This window comes from Atractosteus spatula, chromosome 17, assembly GCF_055471065.1.
Source record: "Atractosteus spatula isolate fAtrSpa1 chromosome 17, fAtrSpa1.hap1, whole genome shotgun sequence".
NCBI lineage: Eukaryota > Metazoa > Chordata > Actinopteri > Semionotiformes > Lepisosteidae > Atractosteus > Atractosteus spatula.
In genome coordinates, this window is record NC_142722.1 from 17,709,273 (window position 1) to 17,735,274 (window position 26,002).

Genomic DNA, 26,002 nt, shown 5'->3' on the forward strand with positions numbered 1-26,002 from the left:
GAACGTTTCAGCTGTTAGGCAACACCTAAAGAAGGCTCCACAGCCGAAACTGTTTATTTTCTTCCCTTTTCACCATGGAATAAACCTTTACTTGTTCATTTGCATATTACAAATATGCAGTTAAATAATTAGACCACTTATGTAAGAAAGCTCAGATGGACTAAAAAGTCAATAGGCCCTCCAGGAACTGTTTGAAACTCCTGATCTAAAATGCAATTTGGGTTATATATCTGGAACCTCTTCATTAAAACTACATAAAAAGCAGCAAATAATTGTAACCCAATGCAAGGTCCCAGGTTTTGTTTTCTAGCCCTTATGCGAATAAGCATTCATATACAGAGTGTGATTGTGTGATCATTAGGATTATTCTTTCAGAGATAAAATTCAAAAGCAGCAGTAAAAAGACTAAGCTAATGGCAGATTTATATATTGGGTCTAAAAAGGAGTTAACACAGCAGCACATAATACATGAAAACTGGTACTGAAGTGATACGTGAAAATGAGGAGACTTTTATTCACATTTTTAGACAGAACTCTAATCTACTCAAGGATAGTACAAACGTGATACATTCTGAAAGTTCTTTTAATAGCTTTCAAGTTGAATTTGAAGCTAAAATAACCATGTAAATGTAATAACTAAATGGTATTATATTTATCATAAACTGTATTTTTTCTTATCCGTGTTAAGAATAATCCCATTCTACCTAATATAGCATAAACAGATTAATGTAAAATACGGTACATAAAGCAGGAAATTTTAAAACAGGATTGAAGAAACTATTACTACACCAAGGAGAAAAACAAAAATGAACATCAAAATCATGTCTTCTGTAGTGGCTGCTTTTCTGCATCTTTGGAGATGTGATCTCATGGACACCACTCTGCGTCTTCACCCTGACACACTTACTAAGTTAACCTACAGAAAGGCAACAGCACCGGTGTCTATGGATAGCTGTTGAATCCCATAAATCCAATATTCCAGGCTCACTTTTTCCTGCCACCCCTCTCCTTCAGAGCCAGATGGATGACAGAGCCGTTATTCATATTGTAGTAAGCCAAAGAGTTGGAGTCTTTGATGAAAATGCCCTGAAAGTGAGAGGAAAAATAAGGGCATAAAGTCATGACGATACTAGAAGCAAACAATGGAAAAAGGTAATTCTGAACTTTCTTTAGCAGTTAAGATATTTATCAAGAGGCTAGCCTGCCCTTCATATTTATTGCCCAAATCCAACTGTACAACATATCTGGTACCACCAAAACAGCCAGGACCACCTGATTAGGAGATGTAACAGGCATGGCTGTCTTTCACTTTCACAAAACTAACTGCTTGGCAAAGAGGTTTGTCTGTCATCAATCATCATTACCATCAGCAGTGACTACAGAGGTTTTGGTACTTTCATGTCATACTTATAAGTCTAGTTATCTTAAAGTTCATTTAGTTTTGAATGAACATGTGATTGCATGTCGTTACCTTTTGCACTATGCTATTTTTTGTACTTTAGTACTCGTATTCCATGGGTTCAGGAAAGAAGTTTTGGTAAAAAAACTTTTAATAGCAGTAGTTAAGAGAAATTGATAACTTGGAACAAACGTGCCATGTTGTAACAGTATACAGGGCAGATGGGGACAACTTACCTCATACTGCAGCTTCTGTTTACCAGCTGGCATTCCTGTAGCTTCGTGGATTTTAACCTTTATTACGGACACCTGCAAAACGAGGATTATAAATATATATAAAAACAACTCCATCACCCCTATTATGGATACATTTTTGAGTTGTGCCAAACTATCTTTTACAATTTGGTCAATATCTGTAAGAGGCATTTAAATTGTAAAAAAGCTTCTGGCAACACATCTAGCCAGATCTAAAGACTAACCATCCACAATAGTTTTAATTTCTGAACTGCATCAGAAAGACCAATTTTGACATGCTAGGCAAAAGTGTAGAGAAAATGGTTCATATTGCACAGTAAATAAAGCATTTTTGGTTTGTTCATAGGATGTGGTGACAATCTAGATGTCTGAATCGGTTTTGGAATCCAGTTGCACATGTGTGAAGAAATATGGAAAGATAACCCAACAGCACTGGCTGACATTTTAAATTTAATGCCGAAAGGGGAAGAAACAACTTCTTGGCTGTGGAATAAACCTTTACTTGTTCCTTTGCAGCCCACGCATGCTGACGCAGCTCCCTACACGAACCATTTTTAATTGCACACCAGTGCAGGGAACCGAGACAGAAACCCCATCTGTGTCAGAGCCCATGACTTGGATTCACTGTAACAGATGTGGAAATCAGATCTGTACCTGGTCGGTCAGTGGGAGAGTGAAGTTGAGGACCTGGCCACTGAGCTTCCATTCTGTCTTGTCCTGCATGTTGGGCACCTGCACCTTCACTGCGACTGGACCCTGAAAACCAGAGAGGACGTGGTCATAGTACACAGCAGCATTCAGGGAAATCGTGCATCAATACTAGGCAGTAAGCAAAACAGCCCTGCCATTAACCAAATGTAAATGGATTTTCAATGATCAACTCTAAACCCAACTTGTAAGTAAAAAACATACATGCTATTCTCACATCTTACATTACAGATCCATTACAGAAGATACAGCTTCTGTTGAGTACCTGGATGCTGTCTTTCCCATCAGAACAATGCTTTACTATGTTAAATGCTTTAGCACAAACAACTAAAAAACTCTTTGCGACATTTCCTGGCAAGCAGTTTAAAGGTGAAGCCAGTCAGCATTTAAACAAGCAGAAATAGTACAGAGAATGTATTTCCTAAAGTAAGCTTAGCAAGCAACTGGGAGAGAAACATCAGAAGACTGTACACAACACAGCCCAGAATGAAATAAAAAGCACATGACAAGTGGTCCTGCTCAGTTTAAAAGCCAGCTCCTCAATGTGACGGGTTTTCAGATACCTTGTTCCTGCGCAGGAATTCTTCCTCGGGGATCAGGCTGTCCTCGGTCTTCATCTTCTTGCTGGCGGGCTCGTCGTCGAGGGGCGGGGGTGGGTGAGAAGGGGGCATGGGCGTGGGCGCAGCGCTCGGGGGCTGTGGCACAGGAGGGGCAGGGACAAAGGCTGCAGGGGAAGATGCGACAAGGCAAGGGTTTCAGTACGTTCCAGTGAATTACAGCAAATATTCCACAACAATTACTAAAAACCTGATGTCCTATAAATTACTGTTTTGTATTACAAAGTAGAAGCAATGATGATCTTTTTGGACTTCGTAGCCACCTGATTTAGATTCGCCAAACTTGCCTTTTGAGTTACAACTTGTGCTGCCCGAAAGAACGTGCTTCTTTGATACACACATCAGGGCAGTTAATAATTTCCATCACAAGCTCCGCAGTGGCTTCTGGGAGAGCCAGAGTCAACTGGAGCAGTACCACATCTTTCGCCAACACCACTGCCCTGCCTGCAGGCGCCCTGCAGGTCCCAGGAGTCATTATTGCACCGGAAGCCAAGATCACCCCTGGGCAATCTAGCCACCCCAGTGCGCTTCCAGCAAATCTGTGCCACGGTCTGCTTGGGACATGTTCCAGGCTCAAACCAGAGTTTTAGTTTAATGTTTTAGGCACTTAGGAGCCCCCAGTAATAGGCCTCTTTTTACAATATGACCTTTAACCAAGTATCGCTTAGGAGCAATCGATGGTTTTACAAATTTGACAGTTATCTTTGGACGAGAGCAGCATCAGCTTTGTTAATTGTTTATGTAAATCACAATACAGTATAACAGACTGATCAGTGAACCAAAACTTTATTAGCTAAACCACAATGACAATTCCAGGAGTAAAAATAGTGCACATTTAGGTCAACTGAATGCTTTGTTGACCAAGAGGCAGACAGAGAATGTCACAGGTCATATCTAAAGGGGCAGAAATCAATGAACTGGATCAATACAATACCGTAAAGTCTGCAATCACATTGATCCTTCTCCAAGACAAGCATGACAGAGGTGTCGGCAAAATCAAATAAAACTGCAGTCATCTTCTCACTGGTGCAGTATCAAAACATCCAAAGTACATGTAAGAGCCTAAAACGGAACAGTACGTGTGAAACGCAACAGGAGAAGGTGGTCTGACACCCCCCTGGGCTGTCCTTACCTGTTGGGACCACCATGTGGGGCGGCCGGGGGGCCATGATGTGCGGCCCCGAGGGAGGCATGGGCACCACGTTGATGCGGGGCGTGTGGATCATGGGAGGCATGGGGGTGAGCACCTGGCTGGGGGCCAGCCTGACCACGGGCGCCATGGGGGGCCGCGGCAGCACCGGCACGGCCGACACCAGAGCCGCCCGAACCGGCGGAGGCATCTGCGCAGGAAGGGAGAAAGGTCTTGGCGTCAACAGGCCGGAGGGACAAAGACAGACCAGGCCCAGGGGGGTCAACGAGCTGCGCGGCGGTGCTGAGGGGCAGGCTGGGATATGCATTAAGCCAGTTTTTGACCAAACAAAACCCGGTACCACTATCTGTGCAGCATTCTGCAGCTCTGTAAATACCACCACGGTAAAAGGTGTAATTGGGGAAAAGACTGCCCAGGGTTTTGTTAAGTCTGTGTCCAAGAGGAGTACGATTACAGGGTCAAAACTATAGGGTGTTCACAGTGCTTGTTCTGTAAATCAACTGTTTCCCTTTAGACTGAAACACCAAAACAACAGCTTCAAGTGTATCCCTGAATCAGTAAATAGATCAGCAGTGCTGAGATTTCCAGTTTAATGGGAAACGGTGTTGTGAGGTTATTTTAAAGTTGGGAAAAACAAGGGCTGTTGTGTCTTGACTGCCTGCCTGCAGTGCTACACCATCATTTTGCCAACAGAATAGCACCTTCAAACAATTAACCAATTTTAACAGCATGGCCTACTCCTGTTTCGGGCACTAACACACCAGCAGTGACTTACTTGAAGACTTACCGCAGGGGGCCGAGGTACAGATGTGACAGGGGGAGCAGGGTTTGGGATGTTGGGGGCAGATGAAGGGATGGGGGGCTGCGGCATCTCGCTGGGCTTGCTGGGCCCAATCTTCTCTTTGCTGTCATCTTCCGGGACCAGTCCCTTGGCTTTATGGATGGCCTCGATTTGCTCCTGCAGAGTGATATTGGCCTGGGCTGCCTGCTGCGTGCGTGCCATGCTGCCCGAGTGTCCATCCCATGTCACCTGTCACCAACACAGTGGAAAGAAACGCTGTGAGACAGACCAAGAGCCAACCCAGCCTTGAACCTGGCAGCCTGCTCATTGAGAGATCCCACTGACACACATGGCCCTGAACTACTGACCCAAGAACATTCATTCCTAACCTCCAGTAGGCCACAGAATTCTTTCCTCTTGGAATAACCAAAAAGAATACCTATCTTGCTTGAATAAAGATGATTAAAACCACTAATTTCTCAGAGTCTCATGACAATTACAAAACACTTTACTAATGCCTGTTCTGAAATCTTTCTGAAAACCAGCAATCACAGCCGCCCTTACGACTACCGCCCTTTGTAGAGACATCAGCCCTATATAAACTCCTTAATCGGACACTCCGAGATAGCGAAGAAAAAAGCACGATTTGACCAAAAAGTCAACTCGAGAACCAGTATACCAGACCACCTTTCACCGGCGGTATTCCCGTCTGACTTGCCCTCCCCCCCGCCTCACCTTCTCCTCCGGTTTCTGGATCTCCTCCTCCCCGATCTTCTTGCCGATGGCCGTCTCCTCCACACCGAAGATGTCGGTACGGCGCTCCGCCAGCTGCTTCAGGCTGCTCTCGATGTCCAGCCCGGGGGCGTACACCTCGTCCTCGATCTGCCGCTCACGGATGCTGCGGTCCCGCTGCTCCAGCCAGCGGGGGTCCAGCAGCCCGATGCGCATGTGCTCCTGCATCTTGCTGGCGGGGATCTTCTCCCCGGTGATGGGCGAGATGAGGTACTCGTCCGAGGCCGGAGCTGGCGGCTGGGTCTTGGAAGCTGCAAGGCAAGGCAGGGCTCAGAGCTATCGGAACTCCCGGGCAGGACATTTTCATCGCTGATTCTGATTAAGGTGCAGTCGATAATATCAAAAGTAATTTGTACTCCGTATGGTATATTTATATTCACGTGGGGGTTTTTTTCCTGGGTGCTCCAGTTTTCTCCCACAGTCTGAAAACATACTGGATGGTTAATTGGCATCTCAAAACACTGGCCCTGGTGTGAGTGTCTGTGTCAGTCTGCTCTGTGATGAACTGGTGTCCCGTCCAGGGTGTATTCTCCTTGTACCCGTTGCCTACCGGGAAAGACTCCGCCCCCCCCCACCCATGACCCTGAATAGCAAGAATAGTTTAGAAAATGGATGGATCAATGTGTAGTCTCAATCCAAATGTGTTATTCAAAGATGCAAGATGAAAATATTTTATTGTACCCAAAGACAGAGAAAACAAAACAATAAGGTTTTGGCTTTGGTTTAAGCATTTCACTCTTCCCTGAATTCTAAGAACGGATTTCCTCACCTTTGGGGTCATAGTCCTTGCGGATGATGACCTGGTCAGGAGTAGGAGGAAGTGGGGGGGGCACGGGGTTGTCAGGGGGTGGCGGGACTTTCATATGGTCGTCATCATCATCAGACCCCTGTGGAGAAATAACGTACAGCTTTCAACTACCACCGAATTTCAACAGACAACGTCAAGTCAAACAGGCTTCAGGCGTAGAAGGTGGCATTTCAGATAGCGCCCACAATAAAATGCAAGAATGGTAACAAACAATAGCAGATCATTCGGCCCATCAAGCTTCACTCTTTTTCCAGTAGCTAACTGATCTGAAAACTTAATCCAGTTTTTTTTTCCCTCCGGAAGGTAGCAAGGGCGTCAACTTCAACAACACAGCTGGACAGCTCGTCCCATAAACCCCGAACCTTCTCCCCTCTCAGTATGGGAGGTTCCTGGAATCCCAGGAATGTATGCGATTGATTCCGAATCAATTCCAGAGCAGCAATATCCTTCTTGAATGATAGTGACCAAAATTGTCCATAATATTGTTACCAATGCATAGTATAGTTTTCATATCCCATGATTTATCAATACTCTTTTATTGATCATCGACAATTTCGACAGGCTGACCATCAATTATAGTATCCCTGTGATAACTATTTAACTACGCGAAGAGCGTCTCAGATCAGAAACAAACCTCTGTCTTCAGTGAAGAACCAGGCTGAAAAGCTTATTTCCATATAGTTTCCGTGTAGTCTTCTGCCCCCGGCTAGTGTGTGTGATCAAGGGCCGTCTCACCTCGTCCATGTCCTGCAGCTGTGTGTCCTGATCCGGCTGAGTTGGTGGTGCCTCGTTTCGGTCTTCAGCCTCATCCTCCTCATCCTCAGACTCCACCTCCATCTCCACCTCCTCGCTCTCCCCGAACTTCTCGTAGCGCTCCTGGATCAGGATTCGCGCCCCCAGCTCCTCCGGTGTGGTGGGAGGTGGGAAATGACCTGTAAGGAACCCAAAGTTAGATGAATATCGTCGAGAACATCTGTCTGGGCCTGGTCATGGAGGACCAGAACTCGCATGGTTCGATCTCTTCTATCAGTGGCTAAGGTTCAGCCTCATCTAATCACACTAAAACCTTAAACTATCTAAAAGAGCTCTGAAAACAAAAAAACTGAAGTCAGAAGATACAAATCTGAATATGAAACCCCCCTACTAAAACTGCCGCTGTAAGTACATTTTGTGCAGCAGCAGCAAAAGCTTTAAAATGCTCATTATAATCTCCCTCCCTAGCTTCCTAACACTGAAATCGGCAAACCGGAAACACGCCTCCTTTGCATTAGGGATGAATCTCCCATTCAGATCACAGTGCAGGGCTAGCAATGGGCCACCTTGTTCACTGGGCTGGAAGTCAACAGTCTCCACCACCACAAAGTCGTGCCAGTCAATCTGCGCGTAGGCCACCCTCTCCTTCTCCCGCTCCTCCTCCTCCTTCTTCCTCTCGCGCTCCTGATACTTGGCCCACTCTACCCGGTACCTCACCTGCAGAAAGAACGTGGATATCCTTATGGCGGCCGTTTTAAAGTTGTCTGACAGGAAATAAAATTAACAGGAAGAAAAGCAATAAGGGTGTTCTTCAGAAGCTTCTAACAACAGCCTTATGAAATCGAGGTGGTGACGCCACATCAGAAGAATCCCTTAGATGAATGCAGTGATAGTTCATCTACATCCACATCCTTGGGGGTGTGGATAGCAACATAGGGAACCAAAAGTGAAAGACTGTCACTAGCCAACTGCGCCTTCTGCACTGAATTTTTCTATTCATCAAAGCTCACACACACACTCACTAGTGTTACATCACAAGAGTTGTATTTGTTAGAGGTGAAACAAGGAAGTTGCTTTCTAGCTGTTTGCAATCCACCCTTTTGAAACTTAATCGATAAAAGCTCTTAATCGACGGATATGAAAGATAACAGCCCCGTAGATAGCTATTATGGAGTTCAGGATAATTGGCTGAGCCCTCCCAAAACAGAGACAAAACGTCCCAAGCCCGCAGCAATCAGGCTGGGTCCTGCAAGACAAGCAGGGCTCTACGCCTACTGTCGGCCATGCTGCTTGTCTGCACACGACTCCAGTCACTGAGAAGGTTCCACACGAGCTCTGGGCTACAGCTCACAGTCTCACCTGGTCCAGCACCTCCTTGGGATTTTCAGCCTCTCTCTTCAACTTCTGCAGCAGCCCTTTGGGAGGGATTAGGATCTAGAACACAAACAGTTCTTGGGATTACGACCATGAAGAACAGACAGATGCACAAGGAACAGTAAATTTAAAAGGTCCTCATTACTCTACATTTTTACCTAAGTGCATTCCCAAAATTTCTAAATCCCGCATTGGATTAAGTTTTCTGACCAAGTCTGATTATCTTTTCCCAAAAGTCAACGCTTAATGCCAACTGTATTTTCTAAACACAAACGGCTAGTTAAACTAATAAATATACATTATTAACTGGTTTGAGTATAACCTTCAAAACTGAGGACATTTTTAAAACATTAATTTGCCCACATCAAGACCGAGATTGGGATGTCATCTTGAAAGGTCACGTGTGCTGACAACAGGTAAAACTTTCTAAGGTTTATGTGGAGGAAATGCACCAGTGTATCATACTTGCTATTCACCCAGACAACCTTGGCCTAAACCTCAAGATCGACGAACAGATGTTGGGTACTGTATTCTTAATTTAGCCTTTATCTACAACCATAAACAAAATATATGCAACATGTACAAACGGCGACTGCTTAGTAAGTAAAGCTGGACAACCCAATATGATGTTTTCAAATCACTTGATTAAATTCTATGTAAAAACAAAACAGCACAACAAAGGTATAAAATGCATTAAACAACAGTGAATGGCTCTGTATACGATACTTAGCAATGCAAAGGATTCAGGCTGTGGTGAAAAGATGAGCTTTGAGAAGGTACTGAAAAGGGAAGGTAGAAGGTACAGTATCTTATATATTGTCCATGAAGTGATGAACACCTGGACAGAACTGCTCACACAGCTTGAGTCCATACTTATGAAAGTGGGCTGCTACAGTACATAACCTATGAAATGATATCACTAACTGTAGTTCCTGTCACTACAACATCATTAAATACCTTAACAGAAGAAGCATAAAATAAATGTCAACACTAAAGCAGGAGAGCGCCCCCTCTACCTTGGTGTACTGCTCCACCAGCTTGGTGAAGTAGTTGAAGAGGCTGTGCTGGGGCCGCAGGAAGTCGAACTGGTAGTTGCGCTGCTCCTTCTGCATGAGCTGGGTGAGGAACTGCCGCCCGTTGCGCGCAACAAACTGCGCTGTGAGCTTCACCACATCCAGGTCAAAGGCCGAGATAGAGGGGGGGTCGGCGATGAACTCGTACTCGGGAGGGGGCTCCTTCGGCACCACCGTTTCTTGGATCACCTGCGCTTGCACCTTGCAAAGATGGGAAGCTGTTAGCCGGGCTTGGGAACACCGTTCTGCACCTGCTGCTGTGTAATGGATAGTGTTAAATCAGTAGACTGTTTAAGCCATAATGTATGGATCAGAAACCAAATAACTTTTTTATTTTTACATTTTAAAGTTGGGCTTTGCGTTTTAGGCACTTAAAGGGCTCACATAAACATATCAGCAAATTATCTTTGTTCACTTGGCAAGCTATAGACATTTGCTCTTCCTGAAGGGGTGAAATGCCTCATAGGATGTGACCATCTGTTCAGTGGTGAAGAAACAACAGCACTTCTGATGCACCTATTAGAAGTAAAGTCCTATACGTTCCATTTGGTTGCATCACAAAATGACAGACGACACGTTTTTTTGCTCTGCTTTCAGAAACCCATTAAAATGAACCTGAGGAACTCAAGGGACTAGAACAGAACTATCAAAACCCACAACGACGTCGTTCCTTCCGAACCCCAAGGCCCACTGCACTTAGCCACAGAGCACGAGGTCGTCTCTGAGTGCGGGGGGCGCAGGGGGTCCCCCGAGCCTACCTTCTGCGGGAGCTGCTGCTGGGGCGCCTGCTGCAGGGCCTGCTGCTGCATGACCTTGGGCACGGCGGCCGAGGGCTCCTGCGCCTTCCCCTCCTTGAACTCGTTGACCTTGTGCCGGTAGTAGGCATGGTAGGGGTCGTTGGGGTTCAGGAAGTTGAACTTGGGGTTGTTGATCTCGTTCTGCCGAATCCTCGCCTCAAACTCCGGTCCGTTCCTGCGGGGGAAGGGGAAAGGAATGGATGCTGGAATCGTAGACGCCCTTACAGGGCGAGTTCAGAAACAACAACGGCTTGCAGGATATCGCACGAGGGTCCAGCCAGTGAGCTTGTTATGGTGACGTGACCCCACAGGACAAGTGCTCAAGTCTCCCACGGCGGGAGGCCACTCGTTGAGTGCAGCAGGATTCACTGCCGCTGTGCAGCTCAGAGCAGGGAGTAGCTGTAGCTGAGAGACAGCACTTAATTCCCAAGAGGAGCCACATGCATCTACTGTATCTTTTCAATTCAAGTCGTTCAATTCAAAGTTGCCTGTAATTTTGACAAATGCAGCTACGTTATGGATACCTTCATTAAAGAAAAGAGCAATTTTTGTCTTGCTGAAGTCAAAGCTCAAGTTCAACTTTGCATTAACTCCAAAATGCATTTGTGATTTTATGTTTGGTTATCTTTATTTTTGCCATACAGATTTTGTATTGTTCCTCTAAGAATGCATCGGCCTTTACAAATGTAATCATTTTTTTTAAACGTGACCCGGGACCTGGACCGCTGGGTTCTGTTGTACCTATAGTGAAATCCTCAGAAACACCTCAACACACAATAGAGAACTCATTAGTACATCCAACATGGTTCCAAAATGTGTTTTTTTTTCTTTTAGAGAAATAAATATAGTGCCACCTGGTGCATCAAGAGAGCTCACAAGTTATCAGAAGAAACAGCCTACCTGGCTACAAAGCTGGCTGTCTTATCGACGATGTTCCGGACCTCCGGAGGGGGGTAGATGATGCCCACGATGGGCTTGGAAGCCGGCGATTCCTCTTTCGCTTCATCGACCTGTGAAAACAGAACATGAATCCGATACTGGGGGCTACAGGTCACATCCACCGGCCGCAAAGAGACACGGCTGGGTGTAGTTCTTCAATGCATTGTGACACTACACCGCGAAATGTAAAAACAACGAAATCTCAAAACCCCAAAACACAGGCGATCAACTTCGCAGTACGCCCGTTCTTGCACAATTAGAGTTTAGTATTCGTGTGGCTCAACCATCCCAATATACTATTATCGCGCAGAAGATATTACAATTATCCCCTCGAATTACGGATGACCTCCACAGGTCTACCACAAAGCACCCGACTTGTTTTACACTAAGAAAAGTTCTTAGCTCAAGGGTGAAACTCCCAGAACATGTATTTACACTGAGCGCGAATGTAAACCGACAAGTTTCTTTACAGGAATATTAGAAAACAAAACTCTTTGGATTTGAAGTTACTATGGACACGTTGCGTGGACCAGAACACAGTTTTTGTAGCTGTTTTTTTATGTACAGTTTTACCCCGGGTAAACCACGTAGGCCCGCAGCGCTTCGCAGCTAGCCGTTACCTTATTGTTGGTTTCCGGCTGCACGATCTGCACCGGTCCGGCAGGCATGGCTGCGCTGGGCCGAAGACAACCCAAACCCCCGCGTTTCCGTGTCTTGGTGAATCACTTGCGTCCTCGGACTACTGAATCCAATTTTTCCTTGTATCCTCGATTCGCCGTATTATGGAAGCGAACGGAACAGTAATGTTTAAATATAAAAGGCCTCGATTACAGCTCTCTGCAAGTTAAGACCGCAACGAAGAACTCGTTTCGCGTAACTCTCGTAACCCGGAAACGAAAGGAGCTCCTCTTCCGGAGGAAGCTTGGGATTCTGGGAAATGCAGTTCTTGCACTTAATAATAATAATTGCTTACATTTATATAGCGCTTTTCTGGACAGTCCACTCAAAGCGCTTTACAGGTAATGGGGACTCCCCTCCACCACCAATGTGCAGCAATGATGCGACCAGAACACTCACCACACATCAGCCATCAGTGGGGAGTGTAGCCAATTCATGGAGGGGATTATTAGGGGGAAACGCCCTGGGATTTTTAATGACCACAGAGAGTCAGGACCTCGGTTTTACATCTCATCCGAAGGGCAGTGCATGTTTTACAGTATAGTGTCCCCGTCACTATACTGGGGCATTAGGACCCACATGGACCACAGGGTGAGCACCCCCTGCTGGCCCCACTAACACCTCTTCCAGCAGCAACCTCAGTTTTTCCCCAGGATGTCTTCCATCCAGGTACTGACCAGGCTCACACCTGCTTAGTTTCAGTGGGTTGTCAGTTGTGAGTTGCACGGTGATATGGCTGCTAGACTTGCAAGCAATTGCAATTTCTTGTGTACCACATATTTGAAAACCCCGCGTTTTATCTCAGTTTCGCCATAGTTTCCACAGCCTTCGCTGTTTCTGTCGTTGCTTTTCATTAAATAACAGTGTTTACTATTCACTGTTCTTCAGTGTGTTTTTGCAAAATTTAAAATAATTTTTACAGTTATTTATTTATGTTTTTATTTTGTAGGCGCCCTTATCCTGAGCTACCAACAGCACATATATATATATTTAAAAAAAATAAATGTATAAACGTTTACAGAAACAAAAACAAGCGAAAAGCTAACAAAATGAATATTTAGGCCAGTTCAAAATTCCGTGGCACTATAATTCTGAATATAATTATAGGTCGCCTTGGAGAAAAAGGCTACGTTATTACTGTTTTCATTTTTAGCAATTAAATAATGTCCGAGCCAGTGCCTCCTGATAAAATGGCTCGACAGCTGGGGGTTCAGATGATGTCATCCTCAGGCGACTTCCTGTCCGTTGTTTCCATGGAAATAGGGGACAACAGATGGAAGCTTGAGGATTTCAAGAGCATAACGATCAAATAAAACAGGGACGTTTCGCTGTATTTCATCGAACTGAAAACAGAAGGGCAAAAACACGAAAGCTCTAGCAATGACCATAGAGTAAGGACAAGTAAGTGTTTCTTGATGTATCATCTGATTTTTTACTGTGTCGGCAGCAAGAGAATGATTTCTGCAAATGCATTGGCTTGTCTTCTTTTTTTTTTCTTTTTTGGTTTGTTGTTTTTGAAAGCAGATGTAGAGGTGGCTAGCTAGACGTCAGCGCATCCTTAGCTGTTTTACAGCGGTGTCAGACGTTGCGTTTTTGCTAACTCCGCGTCGGCTTGGCCGGCGCAGGCGAGGTGTGACGTAAGAGACTTCGAGAGCGATGGTCGCCAAGCTGGATGTTAAACGGAGAGCTGTGACTTACTATAGATCTCTGAAGACTGCCGATTTAAGTGTCAACCCTGTTTCTAATGACTCCGGTGTGTGCTGAGTTTTGTTCGGTCTGCTTTTATGATTATTTAATCGACCCCACATTTAACCAGGAGACTACCAATTAGACATTTTATAAGAACATAAGAATGTTTACAAATGGGAGTAGGCCCTTTGACCCATCTAGCACATTGGGTCTTCAGTAGTTAATGCAGGCTTTTTAGAAAGAAACCGGGGAAGAGGCTTCACAACATGGCTGGGTAGCCATACTCCCACAACCCTTTAGTGAAGTAGTGAAGTGCCTCCTGTTCTCAGTTTTAAATAGCCAGCAGCCATATCACCCTGCAACTCACAACTCACAACTGACAGCCCACTGAAGCTAAGCAGGTGTGAGCCTGGTCAGTACCTGGATGGGAGACCTCCTGGGAAAATCTAAGGTTGCTGCTGGAAGAGGTGTTAGTGGGGCCAGCTGTGGGTCCTAATGCCCCAGTATAGTGATGGGGACACTATACTATAAACAGGCGCCGTCCTTCAGAAGAGACGTAAAACCGAGGTCCTGACTCTCTGTGGTCATTAAAAATCCCAGGGCGTCTCTCGAAAAGAGTAGGGGTGTAACTCTGGTGTCCTGGCCAAATTTCCCATTGGCCCTTACCAATCATGGCCTCCTAATAATCCCCATCTATGAATTGGCTTCATTACTCTGCTCTCCTCCCCACTAATAGCTGATGTGTGGTGAGTGTTCTGGTGCACTATGGCTGCCGTCGCATCATCCAGGTGGATGCTGCACATTGGTGGTGGTGGAGGGGAGTCCCCATTACCTGTAAAGCGCTTTGATTGGAGTGTCCAGAAAAGCACTATATAAGTGTAAGCAATTATTATTATTAATTATTATAAATGCATGTAGGCTCCACTTGTGCCCTTGGGTTTGGTTCATGTTTCACTGTTCCTTCTAGAGGTTTTGATAGTCTTCAGAACTGCAGCTCTGCGGTTTTCAATTTACCGTTTGAAACTTGTAAATAATCTCAAAATGATACTTTTTTAGAGCATGTTAAAAGGTTTAATCGGTTGTACTTATAGTCCAATGAAGCAATCACATGTGTACAAAGGAGTCACAAGAACCTGACCAGTGAAATCCTGGTAACTAACTCTACTCTTAATGGATTTTGTGATTATTATTTGTTTTAATTCATTTGTTAGCACATAATAAGCTCTTCTTAACAATACATTACAGTACATTCAAATGAGTCATGCCATGACTGTATTCATTTTCAATCCACCACACTAATATGCGATAGCAGCCAGAGGGTGTTGATTCAACAATACAGTTTCATAGTTGTACTCTATTATCGACACTATGAGGCTGTGGAGGTCTGGGCTATTGTGTGCATCGCAGTCTCAGCTGGCACACGCTTCTTCGAAGGGGCGTGGAGCAGCAGCAGCCTGGGAGGCTGAAGAAGATGAGCCACCTGCTGGGCCGGCAGGACTGCGTGGACAGCCTGCGGAGGGACCTGACTGACCTCCAGGGCACAGTCCTGGATGTGTTCTCCCGCACTGGCCCGATCCGCAGTCCCTCCTGGAAGTTCCCCAACAAGCTGTCCTGTAACCTAGACCTGGTGCCCCTTCTGGAGCAGTATGACTTTGTGGAGGGCGAGGAGGAGTTCAACCAGCACTCCCATATCGTGCTGCTGGAGCTGGTTGTGGACAGGTAAGGTTCTAGACAGCTGAGAACACTGTCTAAAAAGTCCCAGTACCCCCATGATATCTCTGCAATTCACTGACCAATAATTTGCCATACACTTTCTCAATCACACAGGGGAAATCTAGAAGATTAGTGTGAGTGCTCTCATATCTGTGGGTGCTTTATTACCATTCTGTTGAACACACAGCTGATTGTAGATTGAATAGAATATGAAAAAAATATTGTTACAACTCTAAAGCATGTGATTGTGAGGTGTCTTTGCAGTACCCCAATAAGCTCAGAGCCCTGCTGCTGTTCTGTCTGATTGTTTCTCTCTCAGCAGGGGGTATTACTCCTTTGACAGTGTTCATGTCAGCAATCCTGTGAAAGAAACAAAAAAAGCACCAGAGCACTGAAAAAGCAAGAACTCAACATCTGTTGCCAAGTGTCGGCCCGTGTCTGCTGGTGTGTGTTGTAGGCGTGATGGTGCCAGTTCCACTTACAGGGAGTGATGTTGTCTGTGCTGCCAGGCTGGTGCTGCTGCTGCAGAGTTTCAGTGGCTTCACCGAGGGCATGCTGGGAGGACAGAGGAGCGGTTCCCGCACCAGGGCAGCTGGCCCCTCCGCGTCCATTGGACTGGCAGTCAGATGCTGCTGGAACAACCTGCTCAGACTAGGGACCCTTCATCAATGCACACTCCGACAGGTAACTGATAAATCATAATAATTCATGATTTATTTGGTCATATTTCTGAAAAACATTACAAGATGTCTTAGTTCTTGAAATTTACAAACTTTACTCAGTTAGAGAAATATATTGTAAGGATATTGAAATCTGAATTGTTGAGAGAAAGTAAAAGATGTGAAAAAGATTTATAGTAACCAAGAGGTACTGTACATGATTGGGTGGTACTTAGCATTACTGCCTCACAGCACTAGGGCACTGGGTTCAGTTCCTGGGATGCTATCTGTGTGGAGTTTGCATGCACAGTAATTGACATTCTGTACTTATGCCTCATATTCATCTTTTCATCTCAAATCTGATTTGCAAAAACCAAAAATAGAAATTTGAACTTCTCTGTGTCAATTCGTATGGCACTGAAGCTATTAAGCAAATAGCTGTGTGAAATTTTCTTTTCTTAAAAAGAATAATGAAGAAGGCTTTTTTTTACATTGCAACTTGCTGAAAGTCTGACAGATAACTCACCTTTTTTCAGAATTTGAAATGCCCCTTTAAAGTGATTTAAATCTCTATGTTTATTTAGGGGAAAAAAATGGAGCAAGGAGCATTCTCCTTGCAGGCTGAGGAGCAGGTCCCTTCCAGAGAGAATGCAAACAGGTCAGCACCTACCTTAAAGAGTGCCGAGAACAGTAACTTGAGTTGCCCACTAAGCTCTGCATCCCACAGGAGCTCTGGTAAGGAAAGTACAACATGTTCCAAATCCAGTATTGCCAAAGACACCCGCACTGTAGGTTGCCAGACCCTGGAATCTGCCCTGGTGCCCTGTGATGCCTGTTCCCGCACACAGGCCAGCTTGAGGGAGGTGAGTAATGCCCTCATTGCTGTGTGCCAAACCCAGAATCTGCCCTCTTCGCTGTCCCGCTTCATGGAGGTGATGGATAGCTCCCTGGAAAACGGACAGCTGTCAGCCTCTGACCTGGCATACTGGGCATCGGAGCAGAGCAAAGACTTGGCTCGGATCAGCAAGCACCTGGCGGCGCTGCTGGGAACGGTGCAGCCCCTGAAGGAGAGCCTGGCTGCTTCAGAGGCCCAGAGGGGTGTCCTGAGGGACCAGCTGGAGAGGATGGAGAGGGTCCTGTCGCTGGAAAAGGAGGAACACCAAACTAGACTGCGGGAGTTGGAACTCCGGCTGGAGAAAATGAACGCCAAAAACACAGAGGTTGTGAACAAACTACAGGGGGAGCAGGAGGAGCTGAGGAAAGGTGAGGCTGAACAGAATGGAGAATAAACTGACAAATAAGAAAAGTGTTGCATGTAAACGTGCCAATCTGCAATTTCCCTCACAGGATTAATCTCTCTATCAATCCAGAATGATCAGTCGCTATTTAACTATCTAAGGAGAGACACAGCTAGTGTACAAGCATGATCCAAAAAGTGTGCTTGTGAGGACATTTGGTTGTTTTCACACCACAACCACACAGTGTCAGACTGAGGACACAACTCTCTTTGATAGGATCATAAGGGGTTCTGCTTGTGTTGGAGGGCTGAGTTGACTTTTCTCCAGGTTCTTTGGTTTTCCCCCAGCTCCCAGCTCTTGACTTGACTCTTTCCAGGGGATGTTTCAAAGGGAATATAAACTTTGATTTTTTAAATCCAAAAACAGACAGTTTTGCCCATGGGATTAGAAAAACAAGACCAAATAAGCATACCTGTGTGATGTTTTGATGTTCTCACAGGCATGGATAACTGGTACATTTAGCTAAAGCTTTCATAGTTTCCCAGCACCAAGTATTTTGTTTAAATTTTCCACCAAGTTCCTGAATAGTCATAGGAATAATTGCTTGTGTACAGATTTCTTGTTTCTCATAGCTGGGAATACAGTGGGTATGCCATTTAATTTCATATAGTCCGCTGATCCCCACTGCTGAAAAACTGCTTTGAAGCCTTTGGAACACAAATTAACTTCCCCATATTATTTGATCACTTTCAGCACATGGTATCTGTTTAATCATAGATCCACTGATAGTGGCCACTGTTTACAGACAGAACAACTTCTTAAAAATCTCTTTTTTTCCCACTGTTTAAAAACTTGTTTGGATGGAATACTGTAATATGGTTTCAGATGACAGAGTGAAGTCACAAAATCTTACTGTGTTCCAGGAACGTTGTCTTTGGAGGAAAAAAACTCAAAACTGAGGGAAGAACTAAGTTTACAGCAGGACAGCTTACAAAAACTAGGTAACATCTCTTTACCACTCAAGAATAATAATAATTTTTTTTTTAAATTATGCACATCCCAAACTTTGGGTTCATAAATGTTGTGTACTTTCTTACTTGCAAAGTGCTACAGCACCAAAAGCAGATCTAAAAACATTAACTGTTTAATTTGTTTGGTGAATATATACTGTAGACAGTTGAACTAAGTAGGAAAGAAATCTAGTCAAGACGTTTAAATCAGAGTGCTACAGAACACCCACTGCAGCATTTTGGCTCTAAATGAATCAGTAACAGGGTGGCATGGGGGCACAGTGGTTATCATTGCTGCCTCTCAGTGCCAGGGCCCAGAGTTTAATTACAGACATGGAGTTGTATCTGTGTGGAGTTTATATGTTCTCCCCATTGTTCATATGAGTTTCCTTCCACAGTCCAAAGGCATGCTGCTAGGTTAGTTAGCTCCTGGCCCTGGTGTGAGCGTGTGTTTGTGTGTGTGCCCTGAGATGGACTGGCATCCCCTGTGATCCTACATTGGAAGAAGTAGTTATAAAATGGATGAATGGATGTAACATTATAGGAGGTTTTGCAAAAGGCACTTTTCCAATTGAATTTAGCGATTACAATTCTTGAGTTATACATGTAAACGCTTACGTCTTTCACAAGAATCGAGTAAAAAGTGAGAGTGTTGCTGTTTTGTAGAGCAGGAGAGACAGGAGCTCCTAGAGGAGATAAAGACAAGGCTGGTGGATCGAGAGGTCACTCTAGGACTGGAGGAGAGGGTTCGAAGTCTGGACACAGAGCTCTCCAGTACCCAGCTCCAGCTGGACAAGGAGAGAGTCAAGTGCCAGAGCTTGGGCCGGCTGCAGGAGGTAACACCCCATGAGAAAGTATTCAATATAGTGGAACCACTCACTATCAGTGCCCGCCTAGGGCTGGAAACAGCATTAGAAATGAAAGACGTTGATATGCCAAAAATGTGAACTCACTGGCTCATTAAAAAGCAGGCATCACATTTCTCAGAAAGTGTAAAAAATAGGGATGTATCTTGGGAGCAAGCTTCCCAGGGAGTCTTGAGCATAAAACAGGTTTCAACATCTGAACACCATCACAGATTCTGTTGAACTGTTCAGGATCAGAAGTTGAAAAAAAACAATGAATTTTTCCTCTGTTCATTCACAAGTTCACAAGACACTAGAGATGTTAAATGGAGCAGGTTGGTGGGCTGTACTAACCCGCCTCTTTGAGCTGTTTGGAGGTGCTAGCGAGAGAGAAGGATGGGGCTTTGCAGTCTCATAGCCGTGCTGTGTTTCCTGCGCCGGCCAGTCCTTGCAGGCCAAGCAGAAGGCCCTGCTGCAGCGAGTCGATGCCCTGGACCGGGAGTGCGAGGAGCTCCAGCAGCGCCTGGCGGACAGCGAGGAGGGCAGCGCGGAGCTGCAGGAGCGGCTGTCTCAGAGCAGCCAGGACAGAGCCGGGCTCCAGGCTGAGCTCACGCGGCAGAGGGTACGTACCTGCCCACACACCGCGCTTGACATCAGCGCTGCAGGCTCATCAGGAGATAAGACACGGCTTTATTGTCCATCCAAAAGGGTGGAAATTTATCCTTGGCATCATCATTCAAAAGAACAGAAAAAAAAAACACTCAACATAAAATGCACATTGAAACAAACAATAGTTCTAGATATGCAACAATACATATATGCACATCTCGCTCTGCCCATATTACACTACCATTACATGTGAAAGAAAAATCAAAGAGACCTGTCTTTGAATTCTGCGGTGGACATTTGAGATTTTGAACAGGATACTTTATGTCTTTTTCCAGGTATTCACTAATGCATATTGCAGCAAATCGCAGGTGACCATTAGCTGAATATAAATTATACTTGATCGTGTCACAGTTTTTTTTTTTTACCAGTTATCCATGGTGCACGTTATGCTTTTTCATGTGTTTGCCATGATTCAGCTGTAATTATTCTAATATGGATTTACCACTGAAAAAAGTGTTATAGAGGAATACTGGAGCTTGAAATTGACAGGGGAATTGCTATATCCTACGTGGGATCTGAGAAGGATTTTGTTTGTTCGCTAGGCCCTGACTGAGGAGCTGCAGAAGGAGAAGGAACGTCTAGAGCAGAGTGTTGGGGATCTGCAGGGAGCGGTGTCCAGGCTGCAGGGGCAGCTCCAGGAGCAAGCCCAGAAAGAGAGACTGCTAGTGGCCTTCCCAGATCTCTGCAGTCCTACCCCGTGTGCTCCTCAGAGTAAGGCCAGCCTCTCTCCTCTACCTGTACACTGGCTGTTTCATTCTCACTGGATAAAGAGGCTTGTCCTGAGCACATAACTTTTGCCTTCTTAAGATGTTCAGTGGATGAGAAATGTGATATTCTTTGGCTTGTTTTCAAAGCATGTCTCACTGTGCTGTATGTTTTCTGTACCGTCTTCTCAGCCACAGGGGATGTGCTATTGGACATGGAACAGCAGATGCAGGCCAACTCCATAAGAATCAGTGTGCTGGAGGAGGAGAACTCCCGCCTAAGGAACAGCCTGAACAAGCTGAGGGACAGTACCCACAGGAGGGAGATGAAGGTGGGCATGTTCAAAATCTCAGGTCCTTAGTCTTCCAACAGGTACACTGTGGGACTTCTGCGTACTTTGTTGTAAATTAGTCTGGCTTGCTTTCAAATGTTCAATCTAAATGACTTTATTTACTGAATTACTAAAATTAGTAGAAATTAGTCACTTGACTGGTCAAAATGAAATTGATCTATCTTTAAATATAATTTATTTCAGCTTTACCTGTAAAAAGTGATGAATTGTGGCTCTCCGGAATAGGGTCAGGGAACAGCTGCTACAGAGGGATTTTTGGTTGATGCTGCTGTATAATGAAATAAATTGCACAGTGGTATCCTGTGCTGTACTGAAGCCATACTGTATTTCAAGCCACAGCTCCTAATATACAACATAACATTGTTAAACAGAGATGTTTGAAATACAAGCATGAACAGTGAAAAACATTTCCTAGTTTATCCCTGATCAACAACACTAAAACAACATTTAAAATAATGTATACTGAGCATCAAAATAAAGTCATCACAATTTATGCCTTTATGCTTTTAAATAAAGTACTATATGTACTTTTTGTATAATAATTAATTTCAATTTTGGATCTCTTGGAAATAGTTTGTAACTCATTGTGACTCGTGACAGTTTTGAGTAATGTGTTATTTTCTTTTAAGTAGAAAAATATTAAAGATGTATGAAAGTGAAATAAAGATTTGCAGTCATAAGAAGAAACATCTTTGCTGCCCTCTGCAGAAGTTTTAAGCAGAAAAACAGCTAAATGCACTGTGCGACACAAACTGTTCTTCCTGTGATTGATGATCTTCTGCCCTGCCCTGCTACTGCTCCACTTATCGATTCCTGTCTGTCCGGCCTCTGCAGGTGCTCTCTCCTCAGCAGCTCTGGTCACACGCAGACGTCAGTCTCACTCAGGGCAAGCCTGTCCCTGCAGCCCAGAGCCGCAGCACAGAGTAAGGCTCGGAACCCCTGCTGCTCCCTTTCCCAGTTATTCGAAACATTCAGTGTGATTCTCATCACTAACAAATAATAAGTGATCTAGTAAATTAGATCAGGTTCCTTCTTTTCAGAAGGTAGAATTTCTAAAAAGCTAGCTGGCATGGTATCTTCTGCCTGCATCTCTTCAATCACACCTTGCTCACTGCATCCCATCTGCCCTCTCCAGTGACAGAGACCCCTACAGTGGTATAGGACAGGAGCTGGGAGTCGGCAGGAAGGCCTCTGCTGGGGAAATACCTGGATACCGGGATCGGCGATCTCCTGCAGCTCCATCTTTATCGTCTCCATCACCAACGTCATACAGGCTGGCCCCTGCAATCTCTCTCCCAGAAGAGGCCTCCGCCATTAGCCCCTGCTCCCGGCTCAGGCAGGCTTCCCACAGCCGCAGCTCCGTGGCCCGGCCGAAAAGGAAGTAACAGGAGCCAGGAGAGCCGGAGGCACAGCCCCTGGACATCAGCTCCTTCTTGGACTTGTTTTTTAGTTATCCCTGCTAGACAATATTCAAGAGTGAAAATATCCATCATGAAAACAGTAATCATTCGTGAGTATCCGACACCAGGTGGCGCTAGTTTTGTTTGTGTGATAGTGTTCTTGGCTGTCTCTATTTGTGTTCCTACCTTGATCAATTCCTGCCTGTCCACCCTCTCCACAGAGGCTCTGGCTAGTAAATGGCAAGATCTGTGTGGATCACTTATCTTCACTTTTTATTTTGCACAATTTTCGATTGCAGTTCTCCTCTTTTTAGTTTGGACAACATCTTTTCAATTTGTAGGTCTACAGTTTTTGTTTGTGCCACATCTTTTTTATTTGCAGCGCATATGATTTATTTGCTTGCCTGTTGCACTTCTGGTCCACCGTAGTATGTAATTATTAGGAAAAACAACAATAAGGACATATACATACTTGAGAAGAACACAAATATTTTTCACCCAGTTAGATGACCCAATCTTCAAATCATCAAAGATCATTTTAAAAACATTGGTAAGTTTCTATGGTGGCCTCAACATCTTCAAATTCAAATTTTGTTGAATTGACGTTTAATATACTGTATGATATGCAGTCTGGTTTGCTGGTTCTGGTATTTTGACCCATATAGCACTTTAGAATTCACATTAAATTCTTTTCTGTTTTAAGTTGCTTTCATAACACTCAGCTTTTTACAAAACACTACTTTATTTTGAGAACTGTGCTCTGAGGGCATCTGTAGGACGAAGACTGAGGAACACATGACTGTGTTATATCCTCCTGTCTACAGATATGGGAAACAGAATATGAAAAGTAAAATGTTAAGCTAGTGCTGATACTGTATTTTCAAAGACATTTGTATTCCTCTATCAGTACAATTTTGATATCCACTCCAATTTTTAGTTTGGATACTTTTAGATTTAAAAGTAGATGGATGTCATTGGTTTTATATGAAAAAGGCTTTTACATTCTGTTTTTTAGGAATTCCTATCTTCATTGTGGGGCCTTTTCTATGCTCTTTTCCACACATTGGCAGTAAGACATTCCAACATATAAAAAAAGGCTTGGAAATACATCCATCTCTTACCCTAACCACTGTGCCACTCGAACTTAGAAATGTAATTTAAAAAAATAAAAACAATAAATAAACAAGGGTGGGCAACACAAAAACACAACTTAAAAAGAAACCTCCTTTTGCACAATGAATGCCCATGCATAATTTAAAAAGTTCATCCAACTGCAGCCTGCAGCTGCTGTTGTAGGCAGCAGCATTAAATGGTTATTGTCAGCAGTTGCATTGTTGCAGTACACCAACAGAAGACTTCTCTGGTGAGAAATCGTAAGAGAAGTAAAAGCTTAGTCACAATGAAAGTCTAATCTATCCCATCCCAAATGAGACATAACCTAAGACTGATTCACGCGTGAAATAACTGTGGACCAAGCTTTGTAGCTTCCTTTGCAACAAGGGAAGAGGATTGTTCATATCGCAATGGATTTTCTGCTGAGTGATTAAGGTCGGTTTGCGTTATGTGGCTGTCTGTTGTGAGCTCGACAAAGGGCTCCTTTCACTGCAGAGAAACGAGGACAGCCAGGGTATGACAAACACACCTATGGTTTCAAGCGCAGCGAGGTGTGTGTGCCTCTGTGGGGGTGGAAGGTTTCACTATGGCAACAGTACAGACAAGCAGAGCAAGTTCATGATGAATACAGGCCTCTGTTATCTGTCTTGCTGACTATACTCTGTCTGTTTGCCCACTCCTGTTTCATATGGGAAATTGTTTGCTGTAAACACAGCAGTAAATAAAATAGCTCAGTGTTTCATGACAGACGGGCCTGCAGCCCGCACTCATCTTGATGCTGATTTTTTAACAATTGGCCGGATCCCTGACACTTGGCCTCCTGTATGCTACTCTGCTTTTTTATATGACTACCTATTTAAATACCTAAATAAAGCAATCGTGCCTCTGGCAGCCATCTTAATCCGGCACTTCACCAGATTAGATACAAGGTGTTTTAATGGTCGCCATTTGTTTTAGTTTCTTCCTTTTCATACTGTGCACTTGGGCTCTGGATAAATTTCCCAACTTCTTAAAAAGTCAGCTACACTCACTACGTCTCATCGCTTTTAACTACACAGTTGAGTTTTTCCATTTTTGTGCCAGTATGCCCTTTAAATAATACATCGCTCTCCACAGCAGCATCCCAAGAGAGATGACTGCCTTCCCCTTTTCACTCTGAAAGCCTTGTTCCTGGAAAGCCTTTTGATATTCAGCCAGCTGCAGGAACATGTGATTACCATGGCCTGATAATATGACAAACTGACATCTGTGCTCTCATAGCAAGGGAAAGATGATTACAAGATGCTTGGGTAGCTTTTAGCAATGCACAAAAGAAATATCATACTGTCTTTTCAATTATCAAAGAGAATTTGTGGTTTATTTTTCTGACTTAGGCTATTAGTCTTCAAAAAGAACAAAGATGAACATCAGGCGCATATACTGTATACACTTTAGCCAGTTTTTAACATTGACCCCTGAAGCAAACAAAGGGCAGTTCAGAGAGAGCTGATCGTTACGTAGAACAATACACCTGGTCATTTGTGGCAAGAGCCAGGCGATGTTAAGCATACCCAAGTGAAATGTAAAATACAAATGTAAAATGTTTTACATTGTAAGTCTCCCTGCTCAACTGAAACAACAACAAAAGCTGAAGAGCTGTATTTAAGATTCCTCAGCAGAGGAGGTTGGTTAATGACATACAGTAGCACAAACTCAGAGTCTACATTATAGAACAGTACTTTGCAAACATATTCACACCCTTACAGAGTTTTCACATTTTGCTGTTTTAAAATTTGCAGTCATGACTCTTTCAGGTAGCAATTAATATTGGTATACACACAACCTACTCCACACATTCAAGACAAAAAATAGAAAGAAGTAAATAGATAACAGAAAATGAAATAGTCCAGATGGCATAAATACTCAGATCTCTTGCTGAAACAAATGTAAATTAATTTTTTAATTAAATTAATTAATTAGTCTGTGTGCAATGACAGCAGTTCACATGATTTCCAGAATCAGGTTATAGTTCTGCTTCTCATCAGCAGGGACTGGAGCATAGGTGAGGCCAAAGCTGCACTGGAGTGGCTTAAGATAATGTGAATGTGCTTGAATGTCTCAGCCAGGCCTGACGTGAATCCTATTGAGAATCAATGGAAAGAGCTGAAACCACTGTCCGTATCTGAATCTCTTGGTTTTGCACCAAACCAGTGTGTAAAGTTGGTAGAGACCTGGGGTTATGATTACAGCTAAAGTTGCTTTTGAAGACTTTCATGCCACATGTTTCAGTTATTTCTCTTTTGTTTTTGCTGACATTTACTGTAACTCATCTTACCCTTAGGAGTCTTCAGTTTGATCTTTCAGGTTTGGAATACAATATTAAGTGTACTTTCCTCTTGTTGAGGTAGTTTAACGCCTTCATGTACTCAGAAACCCCTGTGAAAGACCTATTACAGTCACATTAGCTTACTCAAGGAATAACCCTTTTTATCCACATTGTCTCAGTT

At 44.1% G+C, this 26,002-nt stretch overlaps 2 protein-coding genes across 3 annotated transcripts; one reads left to right on the forward strand and one right to left on the reverse strand.

The window, feature by feature from the left end:
• Positions 1–490: 490 nt before the first annotated feature.
• Positions 491–12,352, reverse strand: sf3a1 (splicing factor 3a, subunit 1). Of its 2 annotated transcripts, none has more exons than XM_088935435.1 (15): positions 12,066–12,352; positions 11,407–11,516; positions 10,468–10,681; positions 9,653–9,910; positions 8,622–8,696; positions 7,829–7,979; positions 7,245–7,441; positions 6,471–6,588; positions 5,645–5,952; positions 4,916–5,158; positions 4,111–4,318; positions 2,925–3,085; positions 2,308–2,409; positions 1,636–1,707; positions 491–1,086 (listed from the first exon to the last, which is right to left on the reverse strand). In XM_088935435.1, the coding sequence occupies exons 1-15, from the start codon at positions 12,111–12,113 to the stop codon at positions 985–987; spliced, it is 2,367 nt and encodes a 788-aa protein (XP_088791561.1). In that variant the 5' UTR covers positions 12,114–12,352; the 3' UTR covers positions 491–984. The 2 variants fall into 2 exon arrangements, with proteins under 2 accessions (XP_088791561.1, XP_088791560.1); XM_088935434.1 differs by having other exon boundaries at positions 4,904–5,158; positions 12,066–12,344.
• A 1,034-nt stretch (positions 12,353–13,386) lies between these two features.
• Positions 13,387–23,242, forward strand: ccdc157 (coiled-coil domain containing 157). Its single transcript, XM_088935973.1, has 11 exons — positions 13,387–13,524; positions 15,247–15,531; positions 16,035–16,209; positions 16,769–17,447; positions 18,346–18,423; positions 19,099–19,268; positions 19,723–19,899; positions 20,489–20,657; positions 20,843–20,982; positions 21,838–21,926; positions 22,139–23,242. The coding sequence occupies exons 2-11, from the start codon at positions 15,284–15,286 to the stop codon at positions 22,386–22,388; spliced, it is 2,175 nt and encodes a 724-aa protein (XP_088792099.1). The 5' UTR covers positions 13,387–13,524; positions 15,247–15,283; the 3' UTR covers positions 22,389–23,242.
• The last annotated feature ends 2,760 nt before the right edge of the window (positions 23,243–26,002 follow it).

What these genes read in the sequence shown, in the direction of transcription:
- sf3a1 (XM_088935434.1), bottom strand. Translation starts at nt 12,113, where the DNA reads ATGCCTGCCGGACCGGTGCAGATCGTGCAGCCGGAAACCAACAATAAG. An exon ending in CCAAGGAGGTGCTGGACCAG is followed by an intron (nt 7,980 to 8,621) that starts GTGAGACTGTGA and finishes TTCTTTCTGCAG; the next exon opens with GTGAGGTACCGGGTAGAGTG. An exon ending in CCACATGGTGGTCCCAACAG is followed by an intron (nt 3,086 to 4,110) that starts GTAAGGACAGCC and finishes CTTCCCCTGCAG; the next exon opens with CCTTTGTCCCTGCCCCTCCT.
- ccdc157 (XM_088935973.1), top strand. Translation starts at nt 15,284, where the DNA reads ATGAGCCACCTGCTGGGCCGGCAGGACTGCGTGGACAGCCTGCGGAGG. An exon ending in GCTTGGGCCGGCTGCAGGAG is followed by an intron (nt 19,269 to 19,722) that starts GTAACACCCCAT and finishes TGCGCCGGCCAG; the next exon opens with TCCTTGCAGGCCAAGCAGAA. An exon ending in CCCACAGGAGGGAGATGAAG is followed by an intron (nt 20,983 to 21,837) that starts GTGGGCATGTTC and finishes CGGCCTCTGCAG; the next exon opens with GTGCTCTCTCCTCAGCAGCT.